The sequence below is a fragment of the Aedes albopictus genome, chromosome 2 (genome assembly GCF_035046485.1).
Source record: "Aedes albopictus strain Foshan chromosome 2, AalbF5, whole genome shotgun sequence".
NCBI lineage: Eukaryota > Metazoa > Arthropoda > Insecta > Diptera > Culicidae > Aedes > Aedes albopictus.
The window spans coordinates 245,503,303-245,521,689 of record NC_085137.1 but is presented as its reverse complement, the minus strand read 5'-3'; the positions used below and the strand labels follow the sequence as shown (position 1 = coordinate 245,521,689).

Genomic DNA, 18,387 nt, shown 5'->3' with positions numbered 1-18,387 from the left:
GTTCGCTTCCTTCCTCCGAGCCCGAGCTTTGGCAAACCGAGGCGAGCTGAAAAGTGAACGCAGTCCGGATGCTGCTATTAACAACTTTTTTCCAGTTGGGAGCATCCCGGCGCTGACCTTTGCCTTTACGGGGCCAGCTCAGCCGAACCGCGGCACTATTTTGCAGCAATTTACACTTTGCTGGACAGGAGTTTGCGGCCTTGCCTTCCGCGAAAACTTTGGGTCAGATATGGAAAATATACTACTGATGAAAACGAATGTTGAAAGTTGCTTTATTTTCGGGAATGCAATTATTGTAACTTTCTAAAATGCTGTTATTCATCTCAAAATATCCTTAAAATAATAAAAAAAAACCTAATCAATCCACTTGGCAGTGATGGCGCCTTTCTCGTGCCTTCGAAAACCTATTTTAACAAAACTCAATTGACATGTTGATGATCGTACTTTCATACGTTTAGCAAAAATTCATTTCATTGCACCAGAAATATCGTTTATCTGGCATTTGATGATTGAGCTCACAACTTTTAAGAAAAAGCCGCTAACTTGAATTTTGAGCCACCATTTTGGACTTGAGTCCGCCATCCTGGATATTCTGGTCGCCATTTTTGGACTCCGAACCGGACATCTTCTACATATCAAATATATCAATATTTCATGATTTTAGTTTAGAGCCTAAATCTCCAATTAACAGCCGATATCTTCAATCTTGAGACGACATCTTGGATATTTTAGTCGCCATTTTTGGACTCCGGTCATTGTCACCATACTAAATATACCCAGATTCCATGGTTTTAGAGCCTAAAACTCCATTAAACAGCTGCCATCTTAAATTTTGAGCCACCATCTTGGATTTTAAACCACCATATTGGATATTCCGGTCGCTATTTTTTTGACTTAAGATTGGACATCTTCTACATATCAGATATATCCATATTGCATGATTTTTGAGCCTAAACATCCATTAAAAGATGGTGGTTATCTTGAATTTTGAAAGGCCATCTTGGATATTCGGGTCGCCATTTTTGAACTCCGGTCATCGTCTACATTTCAAATATACCCATATTGCATGTGGAAACTCCATTAAACAGCTGCCATCTTCAATTTGTGGCTGTCATCTTGGATTTTAGATCGCTATCTTGGATATTCTGGTCGCCATTTTCGGAGTCCAGACATCTTCCCCATACCAAATATACCCATAGTGCATGGTTCTGGAGCTTTAAACTCCATTATACAGCCGCCATCTTGAATTTGGAGCCGCCATCTTGGATTTTAGGCCACCATCTTGGTGTCGAAACTGCGTCGATTCTGTTCTAGGCAATCCACAAATCCAAGAATTTTCCCGGTATAATGCGAACAGAAATGTTATCCCTTTTCAAAGTCCGACGAGTGTTAGCAAGTTCGGACAGCAAGCGATTTTTTGTTAAATTGCACACATAGTTTCAGTCTTTCTACCATAGTTCTATGATGTAGTTTGTTCGAATTTTTATGTTGGAAAAAATATAGTTTTTTATTGCTGTACAAAAACCCACAGGGCAGTCAGACGGCTCTGGTCGGTGACAGTCTAGCTTGCAATGCAAATCGTTGATAGGGATGACATTAAAGGAAGAACAGGAAAGGAATAGGAAAAAAACAGTGTTTCGATATTTTGGGAAGCGGTGATAATTTGTTTTCTTTATTATATAACTATTTTTTTTACATGATCGCATTGCAAAACGTAAACTTCTTAAATTCAAAGTGAATTACGTAGATTAGAAGACTGTAAGCAAATTGGTAAGTCGGATAGTGGGCACTGAAAACTTAAAATAGATTTTAAATAACATGCAATTTATACTCTTATTCTAGCGACTAGATTTGTGAATTGAAAACTGGTTACTTGAGTAGAAGATAAAGGTTTAATATAAAATATTGTTCTTAACCTATTTGAAATCCTACGTAAGTAAACTTAAACTATCTATTTACACTAAACTAGATTAATATCCTAAAACTATACTATACAGATCAACGTAACTAGTGAGCCTTGCTGATCCTTTCGTAGCCCGAGGACAAAGAAAAAAACTATCAACTGTAAGTAAAGCTTATGAATTGATTGTGTATTATAGCAATATAAAATATTAAATTAAAATTTTAGCTGCTACAAAGGCTGCTCAAAAACGGTGGTGTTATTTCTTGGATAAATCCAAACAATTGCAATTGTGGATTTATTTGTGAAAATTCTAACATTTTTTATTCCTCGAAAATCAATTATTTATGGTAAGTTTTTATTTATTTATGCGCTTTTTGATTTGTTTATGGAACTTTTATATTTTATTATTGCTTCCACCCCTATTTATTTTTTGGCTATTTTCGAATTATTTTTGGAAACTTTTCAATTTTTCATGGGGCGTTAAGTGGCTGCCATTAAACAGTTGCCATTTTCAATTTGAGGCCACCATCTTGAATCAGGGCTGCAATCTTGGATTTTAAGCTGCCATCTTGGATATTCTGGTCGCTATTTTTGGACTCCGGACAACTTCGTTATGGCAAACGTATCCATTTTGTATGGTTTTAGGGCCTAAAGCTCCATCAAACAGCCGCCATCTTCAATTTGGGGTTGCTTTGTTGGATTTTAGGTTGCCATCTTGTATTTTAGGTTGCCATCTTAGATATTCTGGTTGCCATTTTTAAACTTCGGACATCTTCCTTATACAAAAAAACTACCCATATTGCATGGTTTTAGGACCCAAAACTCCATTAAACAGCCGCCATCTTGAATTTGGAGCAGTCATCTTATGTTTTAGACCGCCATCTTGGATTTTGGGCTGACATCGTGAAATTTCTGGCCTCCAGTGTTGATTTTCGCACAAAATTCGTCAACTTTGCTTAAGATTACAAAAAATCGCCATAGTTTGATGTGTTTGTTGTAGTTTTATATACGGCCAGTTCTACAGGTGCGATCCAGATCACTAAAACAATCATAACTCCGGAACGTCGATCAAACCATTTTTAATAGCAAACAATGCGATTAAATTCTGGTTCTATTCGAGCTATAATCCGAAAAATCGGACAATGGGAAGTGTCTTAAAAGTGAGTGAACTTGTTTGTACACAGACATACATACACACACATACATACACACAGACATCATCTCAATTCGTCGAACTGAGTTGATTGGTATATGCGACTTGACCCTCCGAGCCTTACATCGAAAATTTGTTTTTTGAGTGGTCATATAGCCGTTCAGTTCACTTTGGTGAACGAGAAAGGCAGAACATATATCACACATTAATCTTGCCAGTAGACAGTTTTGTATTTGCAGTTCCTATGATGAAAATCATAGGTGCCTAACTCGAAAATTGTCATTTCAAGTAAAATGGGATTGAAAATTTTACATGTTTGGCGTATGACGGTAGTATGCATGAAATTGAAAGGTTTGAGATACCTACCATATTTTCGGATTGATATGAAAAGTAAACTCATGATTTATACATTTTTATTTAACAATTTTATCATCATCGGCATCATGTTAATCGCCAATGTTTTCGTTGTGTAGAAGATTGAACTATTTGAACTACTGAACAGCTAATTCTTTCAGAGCTGGTGGTTTCAGAGTGAATAAAGATGAGAGATATTTGTGCTTCGCAGTCGAGGCCGGTACAGTGGCCGTATCGGTTTAAGTAGCTCCCGTTTGCTCCGCTTGCTGAAGTCGACGTAACGGAAATCCTCTTCGTAGGATGTTTTGTAGGCCATATCTTTCTTACGAAAAGTCATGTTTTGTTTAAAAAAAAGCTGTGTAGTCCTTGATCAGATGCTGCTCCAAATCATGGACTAAGTAAGTCTTATCATGTTGTTTTCGTGCACTGAGATCAATTTGTTTTAAGTCCTCCGGCCATGAAGCTTGGCCAACACGCTTTAGCTCGGCTCTGATGGCTGAATGCATGAAATCGCGTTCCAATTTGCTGTGACCGGACACAAGAAATTTGTGATCAACTTTCTGTGGTCCATCTCATGAAATGCCAATAGAAACATCGCAGCCACAAATTCATAAATTATAATCCCCACATCGAATGCAGTAGAATACAACTTCCGTTGTTTCAATAGGAAGTGATTTCAAGAAGACATAGGGGAACCAACGTATTTTGGACACAGCGTTACGCCAATATATTTTGGACACTTGCATTTGTTTTTGCCGTAAGTGTCCAAAAAATATTGGCGCGTTGCTGTGTCCAAAATATGTTTTTCCCCCTAAATATTGCTGGCGATTTCACAGTTGCCTCCAGGCTCGTGCACAGAAAACGCGACAAGGGAGGGGTTTTTCATATTTTGGCAAAGGGCGGAGGGGCGCCTAGTGTGTGGAATATCGACAATGGGAGGGATTTAACCCCCAAAACCCCTCCCTTGTGCACGGGCTTGGCTGCCTTTTCTTTACCGCCTTCGGTTTTGTGAAAATCGTCTGTAGTGTTTTTCTCGATTCCACGATGTTTGGATTTGCTCCGAATCGTGAAACGGCTGGTGGTGCTACGCCATCCGGCAAGGTTTTCGAGTCGTGTTTGGGTAGATAGGGGAACTGCGGCCATAACGCCCATAGGGGGCAAGTTGCGCCACCCTTGTTTTAGGCAAACCACGTTATTTTCAGTACTTTTTTCAATTGCAATCGCTAAAATAAGAATAAAAATGCTTGTTTACATTTGAGTTAACATATTTTTACTAAAAAAAATACAAAATCTTTAAAAAAAGATTTTGGTTACTTTTGATGTAATTTTAGCCTGTCAAATGTTTGCACTTTTTTACATCATTTAAAAGAATTTTTTTCTCGCTATCCCCACAAACTGTTTCGCACACTCCCATTATTTGTGTACGAAGCGGAAAAAGTATCGAATTTGACCCTTACAACTTTTTTACCAGGGTCCAAACTTCTGAGGCATGTGTGGGGTAAAATGCCCACCCCAAAAAATGCACAGCCATTTAGGTCCAAATTCTGGCACAAATTATGTAGAACACCAGTTAAAACCAAGCAACAGCATATTTTTAATATAAATAAGTTTACTAATCACACAGCCATGCGTCATTTTGTAGTAATTATTGATAAAACAGCTCACTATGACGTTTACATGGAATTGACCCATAATTACAGGTGATCCATAATTATGTAATGACTGTATACCATTCACGAACAATAACAGTTGACAATAAACCAGGCACCCAAGTATATGTACACAATTTGGCATCCTGGCGTTAGCTGAGGCTAGTGGCGCGTTTTACCCCGCATTAAAACTGAAATTCTGAAAAACAAACTTTTTTCAAAATTGAATTTTTCAGTAGTTAAACATAAAACTGGTTTATGGTTTCTTCCATTTGAAAGGAAACATGTTGGTGCTTCATGTAAGTGCCAAAAAAGTGTGTATTATGAAGTGTTTTGTGGTTAAAATTGGACTCTTCCCTAACGTGGGCGTCTTACCCCCAGTTCCCCTACTGTTGATAGCAGTTTCGGTTACGCAAGTGAAAGTTTCGAAAGGTTCGCGTTTTTCTGCGTGGGATAAGTGTTTCATTTGCAAAAAGCGCGTGACATTTGTCTGAACTGTTGATTTGGGTATCGTTTTGAAAAGAATAATTCGTCATTGTATTATGTTCTTAGTGCCGTGTGTGGGCGGTGCAGATTGTCAGTTGTTCGGAAGTGTTTTGATTGCAGTGAAACTGCTTCAAAATTGGGATATTTATCATCGTGTGAGAATTTGTGTTTGGACGGCGTGATGCAGATTTCATTTGGTCAATACCACCTACTGGGTATCCGGAAAACGCCGATTAGTATGGGACACGCTTGTATGGAAAAAATAAATCCTCGCTCCAGTCGACTTTTTAGATCCCATTTAGGTCTCATACAGTGATAGACATTCGTTTAGCCGAGACCAAAAAAAGTATCAGGAAAGTCATACAAAAGATTTTATGATAAAACTTTTTTATCGTAGTAATAGTATATCTAGTACCGTTTTATAAAAATGTGATACATTAAACTTACATATACACTGAAGCAAAACTGAGGGTAAAAACCCTTCAAATGTCATTTTTTGCCTAGACATTCGTTTAGCCGAGGTTAATGAAAAATTGGTTTTCAATAGATTTTTTGCATTTTCGTGAGAATATTTCGAGGATATACTCCATGGCATTTAGTTTATGACATGTTAGCAAGATAATTAACCTTAAAAGTTTATTTATTTGTGAAATTCAGAGAAATATTATAAAAAAATGTCCCGATAAGGAAAAGCGACGATAAACACATTTATTTAAGAAAAATAATTTCAGTAAACACTCAAACGTAAGCTAGATTAGCAGTTTTGAAAATATGGCACAGAATTATTGTAAGAAATGTTCAAATTATTGCATAAAATGCCATGAAAAAAATAAGTATATTGGTTTTTGGTTGGTTAAACTTTAAAATGGGATTGATAAAAGCTAAAATAAATAGTTCTGTATTGAAATAAAGACGTGCCCTAATGCCTGTGGAGTATACCTGCTTGATACTAGCATTACTAAATGAGTTAGAAGACTGCAAAGTGAAAGAACTTCAAGAAGTGGCAGATTTTTTGTACCCTGTTTATTCCAAAGCAGGTATTCATACAAAAATGCAAGATATTGTCAAACAATTGGCTTGTTTCATTCAATCTGAAGAAATATATTATAAATGAGTCTTAGTTATGAACCAGATTCATTTTTAACATATTTTATTTGAAAAGAATGTCTAAATTATGAAACAAGTAGTTCATGGTAGTACTTTGAATACTTTCGGTGGCATTTCTCGAAATATGAGCCGTTCAATGTTTGTTATTTCAGTCAGAATACAGTCTAGAAGATATTGGGAGTTATTAGAAGACGTAATAGTAGTAAACGCTGTGATTTATGCAAGTGAAACCATCATATTTCATCAAAACAATACTTAAATATGTGATTTTTTGATGGTTTGCGTTATTTTTTTCTGTTAAAAACATTGTTTTTCGTAAGTTTTCAACCTGTTTCAGTTATGAAACTTTCATTAGATTCTTTTGAAATACTTCCGATTAAAATAACTACATCAAATCTCAATTTGGAAACATTTACAATATTATGATATATCTATATGAGATGCATGCAAAATTACAACATTTACAATATTATGATATATCTATATGAGATGCATGCAAAATTAATATGGTAACACTTCCAAAAACGATCTAATTCATGATTTACAAGTCGATCTATAATGCAGATCAACATACAAAATGACTTTGTTGGATATTTTTCGAAATTTGATGGTTTTTTATTATGGCATTCTAAAAATTGTAAAATTCTGCTAAACGAATGTCTAGGCAAAAAATGACATTTGAAGGGTTTTTACCCTCGTTTTTGTTTCAGTGTATATGTAAGTGTGATGTATCACATTTTTATAAAACAGTACTAGATATACTATCACTACGATAAAAAAGTTTTATCATAAAATCTTTTGTATGAGTTTCCTGACACTTTTTAGAAAATTTTTTAGCCTTGGCTAAACGAATGTCTATCACTGTATGAAATGTACAAAATTTCAGCACAATCGGTGAAACTATAATTTAGCGCAAGCGGTTCAAAGTTTTCATAGGATTTACTATGGGAAAAGTTACACTTTCAGACAAAAAATCCCAGAGGTCACCCTTTGTCTCCTTAATTCAAATCGATCAACGCTTCTTGTAGAAAAATCATTTATGAAACTTTCCTTCGAAGACCGCAAAACGATTGGATGCTTGTGGAAAAAGTTATTTATTTATTACCGATTAGTGATCCAACGAACGGATTCTTGTTTTATTTTATTAGCAGCACTGCTGCTGCCGTTGTTGCATGGGGTGGCGGGAGGCATCACCACCCCCAGAAACAGCAGCAGCCAAGGCAGTACCTACAGTGCTGCTAATAAAACAAAACAAAAAGCCGTTAGTTGGATCACTAATCGGTAACAAATCAATAACTTTTTCCACAAGCATCCAATCGTTTTGCGATCTTCGAAGGAAAGTTTCATAAATGATTTTTCTACAAGAAGCATTGATCGATTTGAATTAAGGAGACAAAGGGTGACCTCAGGGATTTTATTATCTGAAAGTGTAACTTTTCCCATAGTAAATCCTATGAAAACTTTGAACCGGTTGCGCTAAGTTATAGTTTCACCGATTGCGCTGAAATTTTGTACAGTTCATATGGGACCTAAATGGAATCAAAAAAGTCGACTGGAGCGAGAATGTGATGTTTGTCACATCAATGTAAGCGTAATCGTAGTGATTACAAACGCGACACTGATCTTTTTTGGGATTGTGAATGGTATGATCAGCGAATCAAAATTCAACCATCGCGCAACAATAATGACAATGTCGCAACCTGTATTTGTTGCGACAATCCACCCATTGCGACATAAGATTGTCCCAACTTGAAAACATCGTACACCACGAGTTTAGAGATTTTTCAGCCTTGCGATTTTCGAACGGTAATTTCGAGTAGCAGTGTTTAACTCTGCTGAAGATCTATCATCAAACAGTTTCGACTTCGGGTTTGTAATAATTGATTACTCACGATTTGACAAGTACGCAACAAATTCAGCTTTCGTTTTGTCTGCAACAAAAATTTTCGAGATCAAGTCATTAGTCCTGTTCAACGACGCAGGTTGAAGTTGCTCGAAGTTGCTGCATCTCGCTTTTACCCATTAGTCAACAAACGTGTAAGAATAGGATGCAGCAACTTCGAGCAAGTTCAACCTGCGTCGTTGAACAGGACTATTATCTCTTACCAGTAGGGATAAACAGTAGGTAATCCTTATTGGTTGCTTGTTTTGTGCTTCTTTTGTCTGACAATTGTTTTCACTGGACATGATTGCAATTTTCGTTGAAAATTTTGCAATACATGCTAATAGTAACTTTCTCTTCCTCTCTATTATCATTATCGCAGTACTTGCAATATAGCCGGTACATCATGGTGATGTCCAGTGAAGAATCAAGGTATTTGCGATAAGTTTTCTCTTGACAGTAATGGGACGGCACAACTGGAAAACTTTGTATGTGTGTTTGAATTTTTGTACCACTGATGGGGATAATCCACATAGGGTATAGATTCCTTTATTAAGGACAAACGTCTTGAAATCCCGCTTCAACAATGCTTCAGACGCACAAATCTCAAGAAGCAAACAACAGTGTATTCTATTATTCTGTTCCTGCTCACTTGTAATAAGCTTCAAATAAAAAGATCAGGTGCGCTAATTTTGATTACGAAGAGATTTTTGCGAGCCCATATAGCCGAGGCGGTAAACGCACGGGTATTCAGCATGACCATGCTGAGGGTGACGGGTTCGATTCCCGGTCGGTCCAGGATCTTTTCGTAAAGGAAATTTCCTTGACTTCCTTGGGCATAGAGTATCTTCGTGCCTGCCACACGATATACGCATGCAAAATGGTCATTGGCAGAGGAAGCTCTCAGTTAATAACTGTGGAAGTGCTCATAGAACACTAAGCTGAGAAGCAGGCTTTGTCCCAATGAGGACGTTACGCCAAGAAGAGAGAGAGAGAGAGAAGGGGGTTGTGGATATCGCTATGACTAAGCGATCATCCCTGAACGTAATTGAGGCTGATCAACGTAGAAAACACGTCATAGGGTATGACTGCCATTATTAATCTCACTCTCTCATATTCATCGTACATCGTACATCGTATTCGAAAACAAGTAATTACGGCACCGAATAATTCCATTCTTTTTTGTTTTCATGCGTGCTCACTTCTAACAAAAAAATACAAAACTACTAAACAAAACAAATAGCGCTTCAATCCTTTGTTTTTCGTAGGATGAAAATGGGAGCCACATTGCTTAAGCACATACTTGTTAGAATCCTAAAATGACCGGCACAATGGTCGACTTTGGCACTTACTCACGATTTCTAGCGCAAAAATCTTATTCTTCTTCTTCTTGGCGTAACGTCCTCCTGGGACAAAGCCTGCTTCTCAGCTTAGTGTTCTATGAGCACTTCCACAGTTATTAACTGAGACCTTCCTCTGCCAATGACCATTTTGCATGCGTATATCGTGTGGCAGGCACGAAGATACTCTATGCCCAAGGAAGTCAAGGAAATTTCCTTTACGGAAAGATCCTGGACCGACCGGGAATCGAACCCGTCACCCTCAGCATGGTCATGCTGAATACCCGTGCGTTTACCGCCTCGGCTATATGGGCCCTACACAACCCCCTTCTTCATGCCCAATGTGTTACTGCGGTGTTGCAACACCAAAGGGATAAAAAAACCATTTGTAATACATAATAGCTTTTCTTTTTCCAAATAGTTTTTCTGCCATAGTACTTTTACTTACATTCAATTTCATGCAAGACTAAGCACTAGAATGACCCAAAATTCTAATTCCATAACTATGTATGTGGAACCATGTGAATCTTATGTTTATGAACAAGAATTATAGCTCAAAAAGTACAGCTGATTGGACCTAGTGGGTAAATTCCCCATACAGCAGGATAGGAAAAAAGATGAATTTAAAGCATTTACTTGTTTTCATACTTGTGGTTAATTTTTCTGATGTCAATTTTGTAGTTGCAGCACTTTCCGTGCTCGATTAAAAAATGTTCTCAATTATCATATGCAGGGGATCATAATGGGTACCCATCAAATCTAGCATTTCAAGGGGTATGGCTTGTATTTCAGATTTTGATTTTTCCCACACTAAAGGCTGTTATCATTCTACTGGGTGCACCATATTAGCTAGATGAATAATAATAAAAATCCCATTTTATACGTTGGCCCACAGTGTCACGGTCTGGTAGTAATTCGCCTTGTACTCGCCATAAAGCGAGATAATGTGGATGAATTATGTATTCATACGTATCACTGCAAAATTACCTTTTTATCTTTGTTATTATCGTCGGAATCTTCATCGTCGTCCTTCTTGGCAACTCGCTGCTGGTTGCGACTTGCGTTACGATTGCGCTGCCTTCTGGATAATCCCTGACGGCAACGAGTGCCACATGCTACTGCTGATAATTTGCTTGCATAGTAGTACATAGCCATACGTCAAGACGGTGGTGGAATACATTTATGAGCGCACACTTTGGAACTATAAGGCATCAGCACTCACAATGCCACGTCGACGGATGTTGTTTGGTGCGCTGCTGTCGCTGCCCCACAGGATCCCGGTGACGACCATAAGTAGGAATCTAGCGGGCGTCGGAGCCTCTCGTGCGAGTTATGTATATTCCGTGCAACGTGTCAAGTAGTGAAAGTACTCCGGCTCTGGGACACTCGATGGTACACGCTCGTTACGGTGGTGCGCTCCTGTAGGATCAGAGAATGGAGAAAGAATATTTTATTATTCCATCGTTCACATTTTCATAATTACAATTCTGCATAAATGACAAGTTGAAATTGTGTTTCTAGCGATACTTTTTATTCATGGTCGCGTGGTTTATGTGTGTAGGGCAGAGTTTCCCCATTTTCGTGATTTGATCACCATAAAATGTCCTCGAATAAGTTTAGATACAAGAATCTTGAATGTTTCATTTCTGCACGCAAAAAAAATCCGTTCCGGTATCCATGAATAAAAAATCACGTAAACCTGAACTTAGCACCCATTCGAAATTGTGATTTGGTTCCCGTTTCTGTGATTCACTGTTCATAGTTTCCATGCTAATGTTCTCAAATACAGGAACGCAATGCATGCTGAGCTATCCATATAGTAACGCTTCCAAAAGCAAGAAATGAAACCACGATACCTAGAACTCAAAGAACCATAATCTGGATTTTGTTCTTGATATCGTAAACACAAATCACGCGCGCTGTCATTACTAGTAACGTTTGTGAAAAGAACAACAAAAGTGCCAGGAATGTGAATAGAGTAAAAATTGTATTAGATTTTGTCTTATTTTGTGCAAAATGTACTATTTTGAGGGTTGTGCGCTGCATTAGCGGCCGACAAAGTGAATTCTGTTGTGTATGCTGCTTACGGATTACCAAAAGAAGCATTTCGGTAAGATGCCAGTCGTCGCCGCCGCCGCCGCCGCCGCCGCTGGGAAAAATGGAATCGTTAGTTGATTATGTAAAAGGTGTGAAATATCAGCGAAGAATGGATATCACGTCTTATTTAAATGCATTCATTGCATCACGAGTTATTAAAAATAAACTATCAAAGTTACATAGAAGGTTGCATCTTGCCAATCCATAATCCATATCCCCTGAGTGAAACGGACAGGTAATCATAAAACTGAAATAAAAGCACTCATACTGTGAAATATGATGTGATTTTATGTAAAAAAAACTGTGCAATGTGCAAATAGTTCTAGAAACCTGAAAAATAGATAGGGTGACAATGGGTATTATCGGCAGGTTTGTTCTCTTCGTCATGGGGGGTTTTTGTCAGCCAAATTGCATGAAACTTGGCTATATGATTCAGCTTAGTTGGGAAGGATTTGGGACCAACTCTGAGTTCAATCGGTTTCAAAAAACCCCCTTAGACGAAGAGAACAAAACGGCCGAGAATAGGTAATTTCCCCTATCTATCTATAAGAAAATCTGAACTCCCAACCCCGTGATTATATAGGCACCTGATCGAAAACAGCGATTTCGCTTCCGTGAACAGAAATCATGGCCACTGGAACTCAACAACAGACCATGAACTGCGTTCTCATTCCTGTGATTTTTGTTCCAGTTCCCATGAACTGAAATCCATTTGCCGTGAACTAAGTTCTTGTTTACGTGATTAGCACCATCGTTGTTAGAACTTAGATCACATTTCTGTGATCTATGTTCTTTATGGACTCCATTATCCAGGCGTTACGTGCATGTTGCGGAACACAGTTCACGATTCTGTGATATTTTTTCATGGTGTATTTTCGTAAGAGGAAATTTTGATTGTTCCAGGATACGTGACTGGATGTTGACGATATCAGGAACGGATTTTGTTGCGTGTGCAAACGTTTGGCCGAGTTTTGCTTAACTTCAAGCAATACAGCAGTTTCAGGGCATATTGCTTTAGGGTTGTGGGCTCTGCTGGGCCTCTTCAAAAATTCCACACATTCGGAAGCAACTCTGTACAAGCAACATGGCACCGATTCCTAAAATTTAGGACATTTAATGTCACAGTCTAGCTAGCAGTGCCTCAGAAACGGCGAATGGCGCTGTTTTCCGTCCCATAAAACCGTGGCGTGGCCTTAAAGTACGTTCCTGATCTGAGCCCATCTTAGGTAACTAAGTGGGTGGAAGTTGGGACACTTCTGATTAACCCTGATCCGGCTTTGAGGCCAGTTTCCATAAGGGCCTGGGTCAACCCTCGGGTTGCTTCCCTGCTTGCATAGATAGCCACCGGAATCATTGGCGACTACTTCATTTGCAGTGAGGGATAGCGACTTTAAGAGGGACCTAACATAAATTACTATCAAATCCATGAACAACAGCAACAATGTGATCGAGAGTGGAGAGACAGAGGGAACGGCGTTCAATCCGTTCGCGTGAGGAGGACTGGCGAAATCGCCACTACGAGGTGCTGGTGTACCGACCAACGAGCAGATGGTTCAACAGGATGAGCAAGAGGCGAGGCTGCACCGAGGCAGCGCAGATGACCCGCGCGGACCCCACGCGAGCGCTGAACCGCAACTGGAGCGGACTACCAAAGATGTTGGTAGTTTCCGAACAGCTAGTCGGCTACACGAGCGGGCGGACTACCATCAGCAAGGACCTGAAGCAGTGCCTGGTGAAGCTCCGCAAATCGCTGGCTCAGGCCAAAAAGGAGAACGATCTCTTGGTCGAAGAACAAAGTGCGGCTGATGCGAGCAACGAGGAGCGGTCCACCCAAAAGGACAGCTTCCTCTTTGTTGGCAACGTGACGATGCAGCACGAAACCATGCAGCTCGCCCCAGCCGTATCAGAAGGGGGAAAGGGACGGCTAGCACGAGTAACAAACCCGGTTGCGAAATGCGCAAGGGGCAGAGAAACCAAGCCCCAAGAGGCCTTGGATTACGGTTGGAAAGAAGAAGATAGTGAGAAAAGTAAAGTGAACTCTACAGCGTCAAAATCTGGACGAGATCACCGACGCAGAAGAGCTCGCAGCCGCACTAAGTGCGTCGATCCGCCTGCGAAAAAGCCTGGCAGGCATGCTGATCGCCAGATCAAACTTCCCGTAGGGGCGGTGAACAAGGCGACTGCAGTCGGCCAGATCAAGGTAGGCTGGCCAGTTTTCCCACTCAGCATATCCCTTTCGTGACGAAGCGCAAAAAAGTGAAATTTCCATACAAATTGCTCAACTTTGGCTTTCCAAAACTCTTTGATTTCCCTAAACAGCAACAATTATTTTTCCTCATTTAAAAGAACTATTATTTATCTTTTGATTTCTAGCTTTGACTACCTAGATAATTCGGAAATAAAAAATATGCGACAGATAAAACTTTATCATGTTTTACGGTTTTTGCCTAGGTTTTTGCCCACTTTTTGTTTACTTTGTTGTGGTAACTTTCACTGGCAACGTAAATAAAAGTTTGTTTTCACACATACAAGTATAAGTAATGGCTGAATTTTAGTCATCGGGGTGACTTCAACGTCTGGGCGATTGAGCGGAGTAGCTGCTCGACTTACGCGAGAGGCTGTGCTCAACTCCAAGCTAGACTTAACATGGATGTCACGAACGTAGGCGACAGAAAAACCTACAATAGGAACGGTGAAGAATCCATTATTGATGTGACCTTCTAAAGCCCGGGGTCTAAACACTAGCTCGGACTGGAGGGTCGACGGTGGGTACACGCACAGTAACCATCTGGTGATACGAAGGAAGACGGCACAATCGAAGGTCATCGACAGTCATCCGGGATGGCTGACCTCGCGGCATTTGTGGATGGGTTACTTATGGAGGGTAACACCGACGATCTGTCCAGCGATGATCTAGTCGGATTACTAAGCCGAGCATGTGACGCTGCAATACAAAGGCTGTCAATACCCAGAAATGGACGCAAGAGTGTCCAGAAATCGCAGAACTCCGCACATCCTGCAAAGACTTCGCACCGATTAGGATAGAATGATGCGTTATGAGGCCTACAGGGCGACTAATCTGGCACTGAACAAAGAGATTGAGGTGTGTGAGCGGGCGTGATTGGAAAACCTTTGCCAGACAGCCAATACGACTCCCTTGGGTGATGCCCACAGTATAGTCATGCCCAAAACGAAGGGTGCCTCAATATCTCCGAGATGCTGCAGAAAATCGTGGAAACGTTGTTCTCGCGCCACAATATAAGACCATGGGCCCAAATTCCCATGGCCAAACCAGGCTAAGCAAGGTCGTCCGGTGACGAACAACAAGCTCATCCCTATAGTGAAGTCGCTTAAGTTGGACAAGGCTCCGGTTTCGAACGGTATCCCAACAGTAGCCACCAAGACGGCCATTGTCCTGACATGCTCACAAGGGCTATGTAGATGTAGCTAGACAGAGGCGAATTTCCGGAGAGGTGGAAAAGTTGGTTCTACTTCCCAAACGGGAAGCCATCTGGCGACCCGTCGGCATACAGACTTCCCAGTCAACACATGATCGATGATGTAGATAGGATGCAAAAGTGGAGACGATATACGCACACTTTACACGTGGGTAATTGGAAGCATGTACGCATATAGCCTCCACTTTTGCATCCAATTCAACATCTTATAAGACTTTGTGTTTGCTGGGCTATCTGCCTTCTGGACACCGCCGGGAAACTGTTGGAACGGATCATTCTATAGCATGTTTTTCTTGAAATTGTGACGTACTGGAGCAAATCTAAACCAGAATTCGTATTCAGCGGCTCAAATTGTAACAGACATACAAAGGCTGGTCTCAGACTGACAGCTCTTTAGTTTATGTTTGTTTCGTTGGGTTGAATATTATGGATACGGCCTCGCCAAATTTTTTCTTAAGAACTGGAAACTTGATAAGGTTTTGAGGACTGTCATAAAACCTCAATTCTTTTGTTCTGGTTTATTGTGGTGTAATGAACATACTTGAGTTTATTTGACTTAAAAAATGCAACTTGGGCTCCGTCTCTCTCAGTGTATTTTTCGGATCAAGCATTTTCTCGCGGTCCTGGCATACTTTTTGTTTAGAAATATTTAGGTAATATAGACTTGCATTCCCCAGATTGAAAACCACTGTCACCAAATGTACTTCGCCGCGAGATCCGCATATGCAATAACACATTCATGACGTTGGAAAACCCGTTTCATGGGTTTTTATTTTCACTGGTTATTTCAATTTCTTCCCTTAGCCGCCCTTAGCCCTTGTGCCAGTCGGGATGTCGATATGTGTGTGCTGTTATTTGTATCAGCTCGTGTCGCTGGCACACAGGGGGAGAATCCGCGTGCAACTCGACGAACATGGTGATGGTATGCCTGCTTGTACCATTCGATGTCGATAATGTCGCAGTTTATGAGTTTTCATGGCTCTGCCACATGGTTTCGAAAATGGGGAGGTCCCTCAGCTGGAGTAAAAGCCATGCCAGCGAAGCATCGTTCTTGCTGTTGTTAGTAGAAATGTTGATATGAGCATCGAATGGGGGAGAGATGAGGGGCGAAGTTCCAATAATATTATTGAAATGCGTTTTTGATCAAATTCTGCCCACGGCACCATTGGTACACATCCTGAACCTGGTTTATGTAGCTACAATTGTGGTGGGCTTACTCTGCTATACAGGCAATTGTTTTTTTTTTTTTGTTGAATGTATGTTTTATCGTTACATTAATTAAATTGATAGAAATGTACAAACCGCTGACAATTGGTTTTGTTTCCAGCATCACACGTATAATGATATCTCATGTGATTATTTTAGAACCAGCTGCAAAAGTTCAGTGTGTAATAAATTGCTGATGATTTTTTCCGCACGATTTACATGATGGTGTACCTGGCAGTATCATCCACCCAACTGTTCAGTATAAATTTAAAACGGTTTAGTTTATTTTTTGAACTCCAACCGTATTCAACATCAATTTATAATTGCTTAATCAGAACATGGCAGATTCTCGAGCAACGTTGCTAGTCTAGAATTTTCAAAACCAACTTTAAGAGGTATTTATTGTCGGAGTTTGCTAATCTAATCTTCGGGTCATCACATTCTGTAATTTTTCATATTATCAATTACATTCAAAAGACAGCGGCTGCAGCTGAAGACAAACAGTAGTTTGATAGCATAGAAAAACAAATTTCATACCAAATTGCACATTTTATAAAAAAATAGCTTTATTTTCTCCAGAAAATCATCACATTTTTGTGTTGATTTCAGGCGCCCATCAAATTGATAGCCATTCTTTGAGAATATATTGCAATGTGTTTGAAGTAATTGGAATCCATTTCTATTTGGCTTTGCTTTGGTTGATACACTGTCATAAAAAATAATCATATATCGTCGGTCTCCTGCAATAGGGTGTTACCTCTGTGATAGGTCCCAATCCCAATTTTGCATTTTTCTTTTTGTTTTCTTCTTCGTTTTCTTGTTTGTTTTCATTTGTAAATAATTATGCTTAAGTACTAGAATAAATAAACCAAACCTGTAAATATGTAAATAAATTCCCATAATCTTTTCCAACGATACCATTCACACTAAAATTAAATGTATATAATAAATAAGCTGAATTAGATAAAAATATAAATGAATTAAATTTGAATTTGAATTTTCCATACCCTATTATCCCCCTGGTATCTCAACGTTAAACCATTTCCTATCCTATATGTACATATTCATCATGGCGCGCGGTACCAACTTTGCGGAGACAAACCCTCCCGGGAAATGTTCTCCTATGCTTGGGAATTGCGGAGTCATGGAATGCCTTATAAGCCGAAGCAGGCTCAAGCTAGGTCTCTTTTCGGTAACGAAATTCCGACAGTTTAATTCGTCCGTTATTTTAACAAGAAATTAAAACCTATTTCTCAGGAACGAAATCCTACGTGAGTGAAGTAGTAAGTGCCGGCGATAATCTTGTGCAGCGAAATAGTTACCGGGAGTGAAGTAGTGACCCAGAAAGTTGATGCCCAAACCAACATTGGCATTCAACGGACGATTTCTACGTCAACTTTGTGAATTCGAAGCCCCGCAGACCAACTCGGCTCAGTTTTTTTCGGCGGGTATCCAGTGCTCCAACCCGATAGTCGACAACGGCGTCGGCAAGCAAATCGGTTCGGCCACCACCAACTGGTCGAACGGCGAGAGGCCCGAAGGACGAGACCCCTTTCAGCGAAGAGTACCGACAGGTGATGTTGAACTGTGCATTCCTTTTTTTCCCATTGAATTCCCTTCCCCAAAATTAATAAATTAAAATTGTAAATATTCATCTTCTTAGTATTAAAGCTTAATTATTTCGCGCGCAATTCCCTTTCCTCCCTCTTTCGTGCATGAAATTGAATTCGCGGCGCAAGATTGGGAAGTGAG

The 18,387-nt window shown here is 39.7% G+C and overlaps 1 protein-coding gene across 3 annotated transcripts in view; it reads right to left on the bottom strand.

The window, feature by feature from the left end:
• LOC109622889 (ras-GEF domain-containing family member 1B) overlaps positions 1–18,387 on the bottom strand; it is a 190,224-nt gene that overhangs the window by 146,865 nt on the left and 24,972 nt on the right. For all 3 annotated transcript variants that reach the window (XM_029858616.2, XM_029858621.2, XM_062851442.1), the window contains exon 2: positions 10,862–11,293. In XM_029858616.2, the coding sequence (XP_029714476.2) occupies positions 10,862–11,029 (168 nt within the window). In that variant the 5' untranslated portion in view covers positions 11,030–11,293. The remainder of the gene's footprint in view (positions 1–10,861; positions 11,294–18,387) is intronic.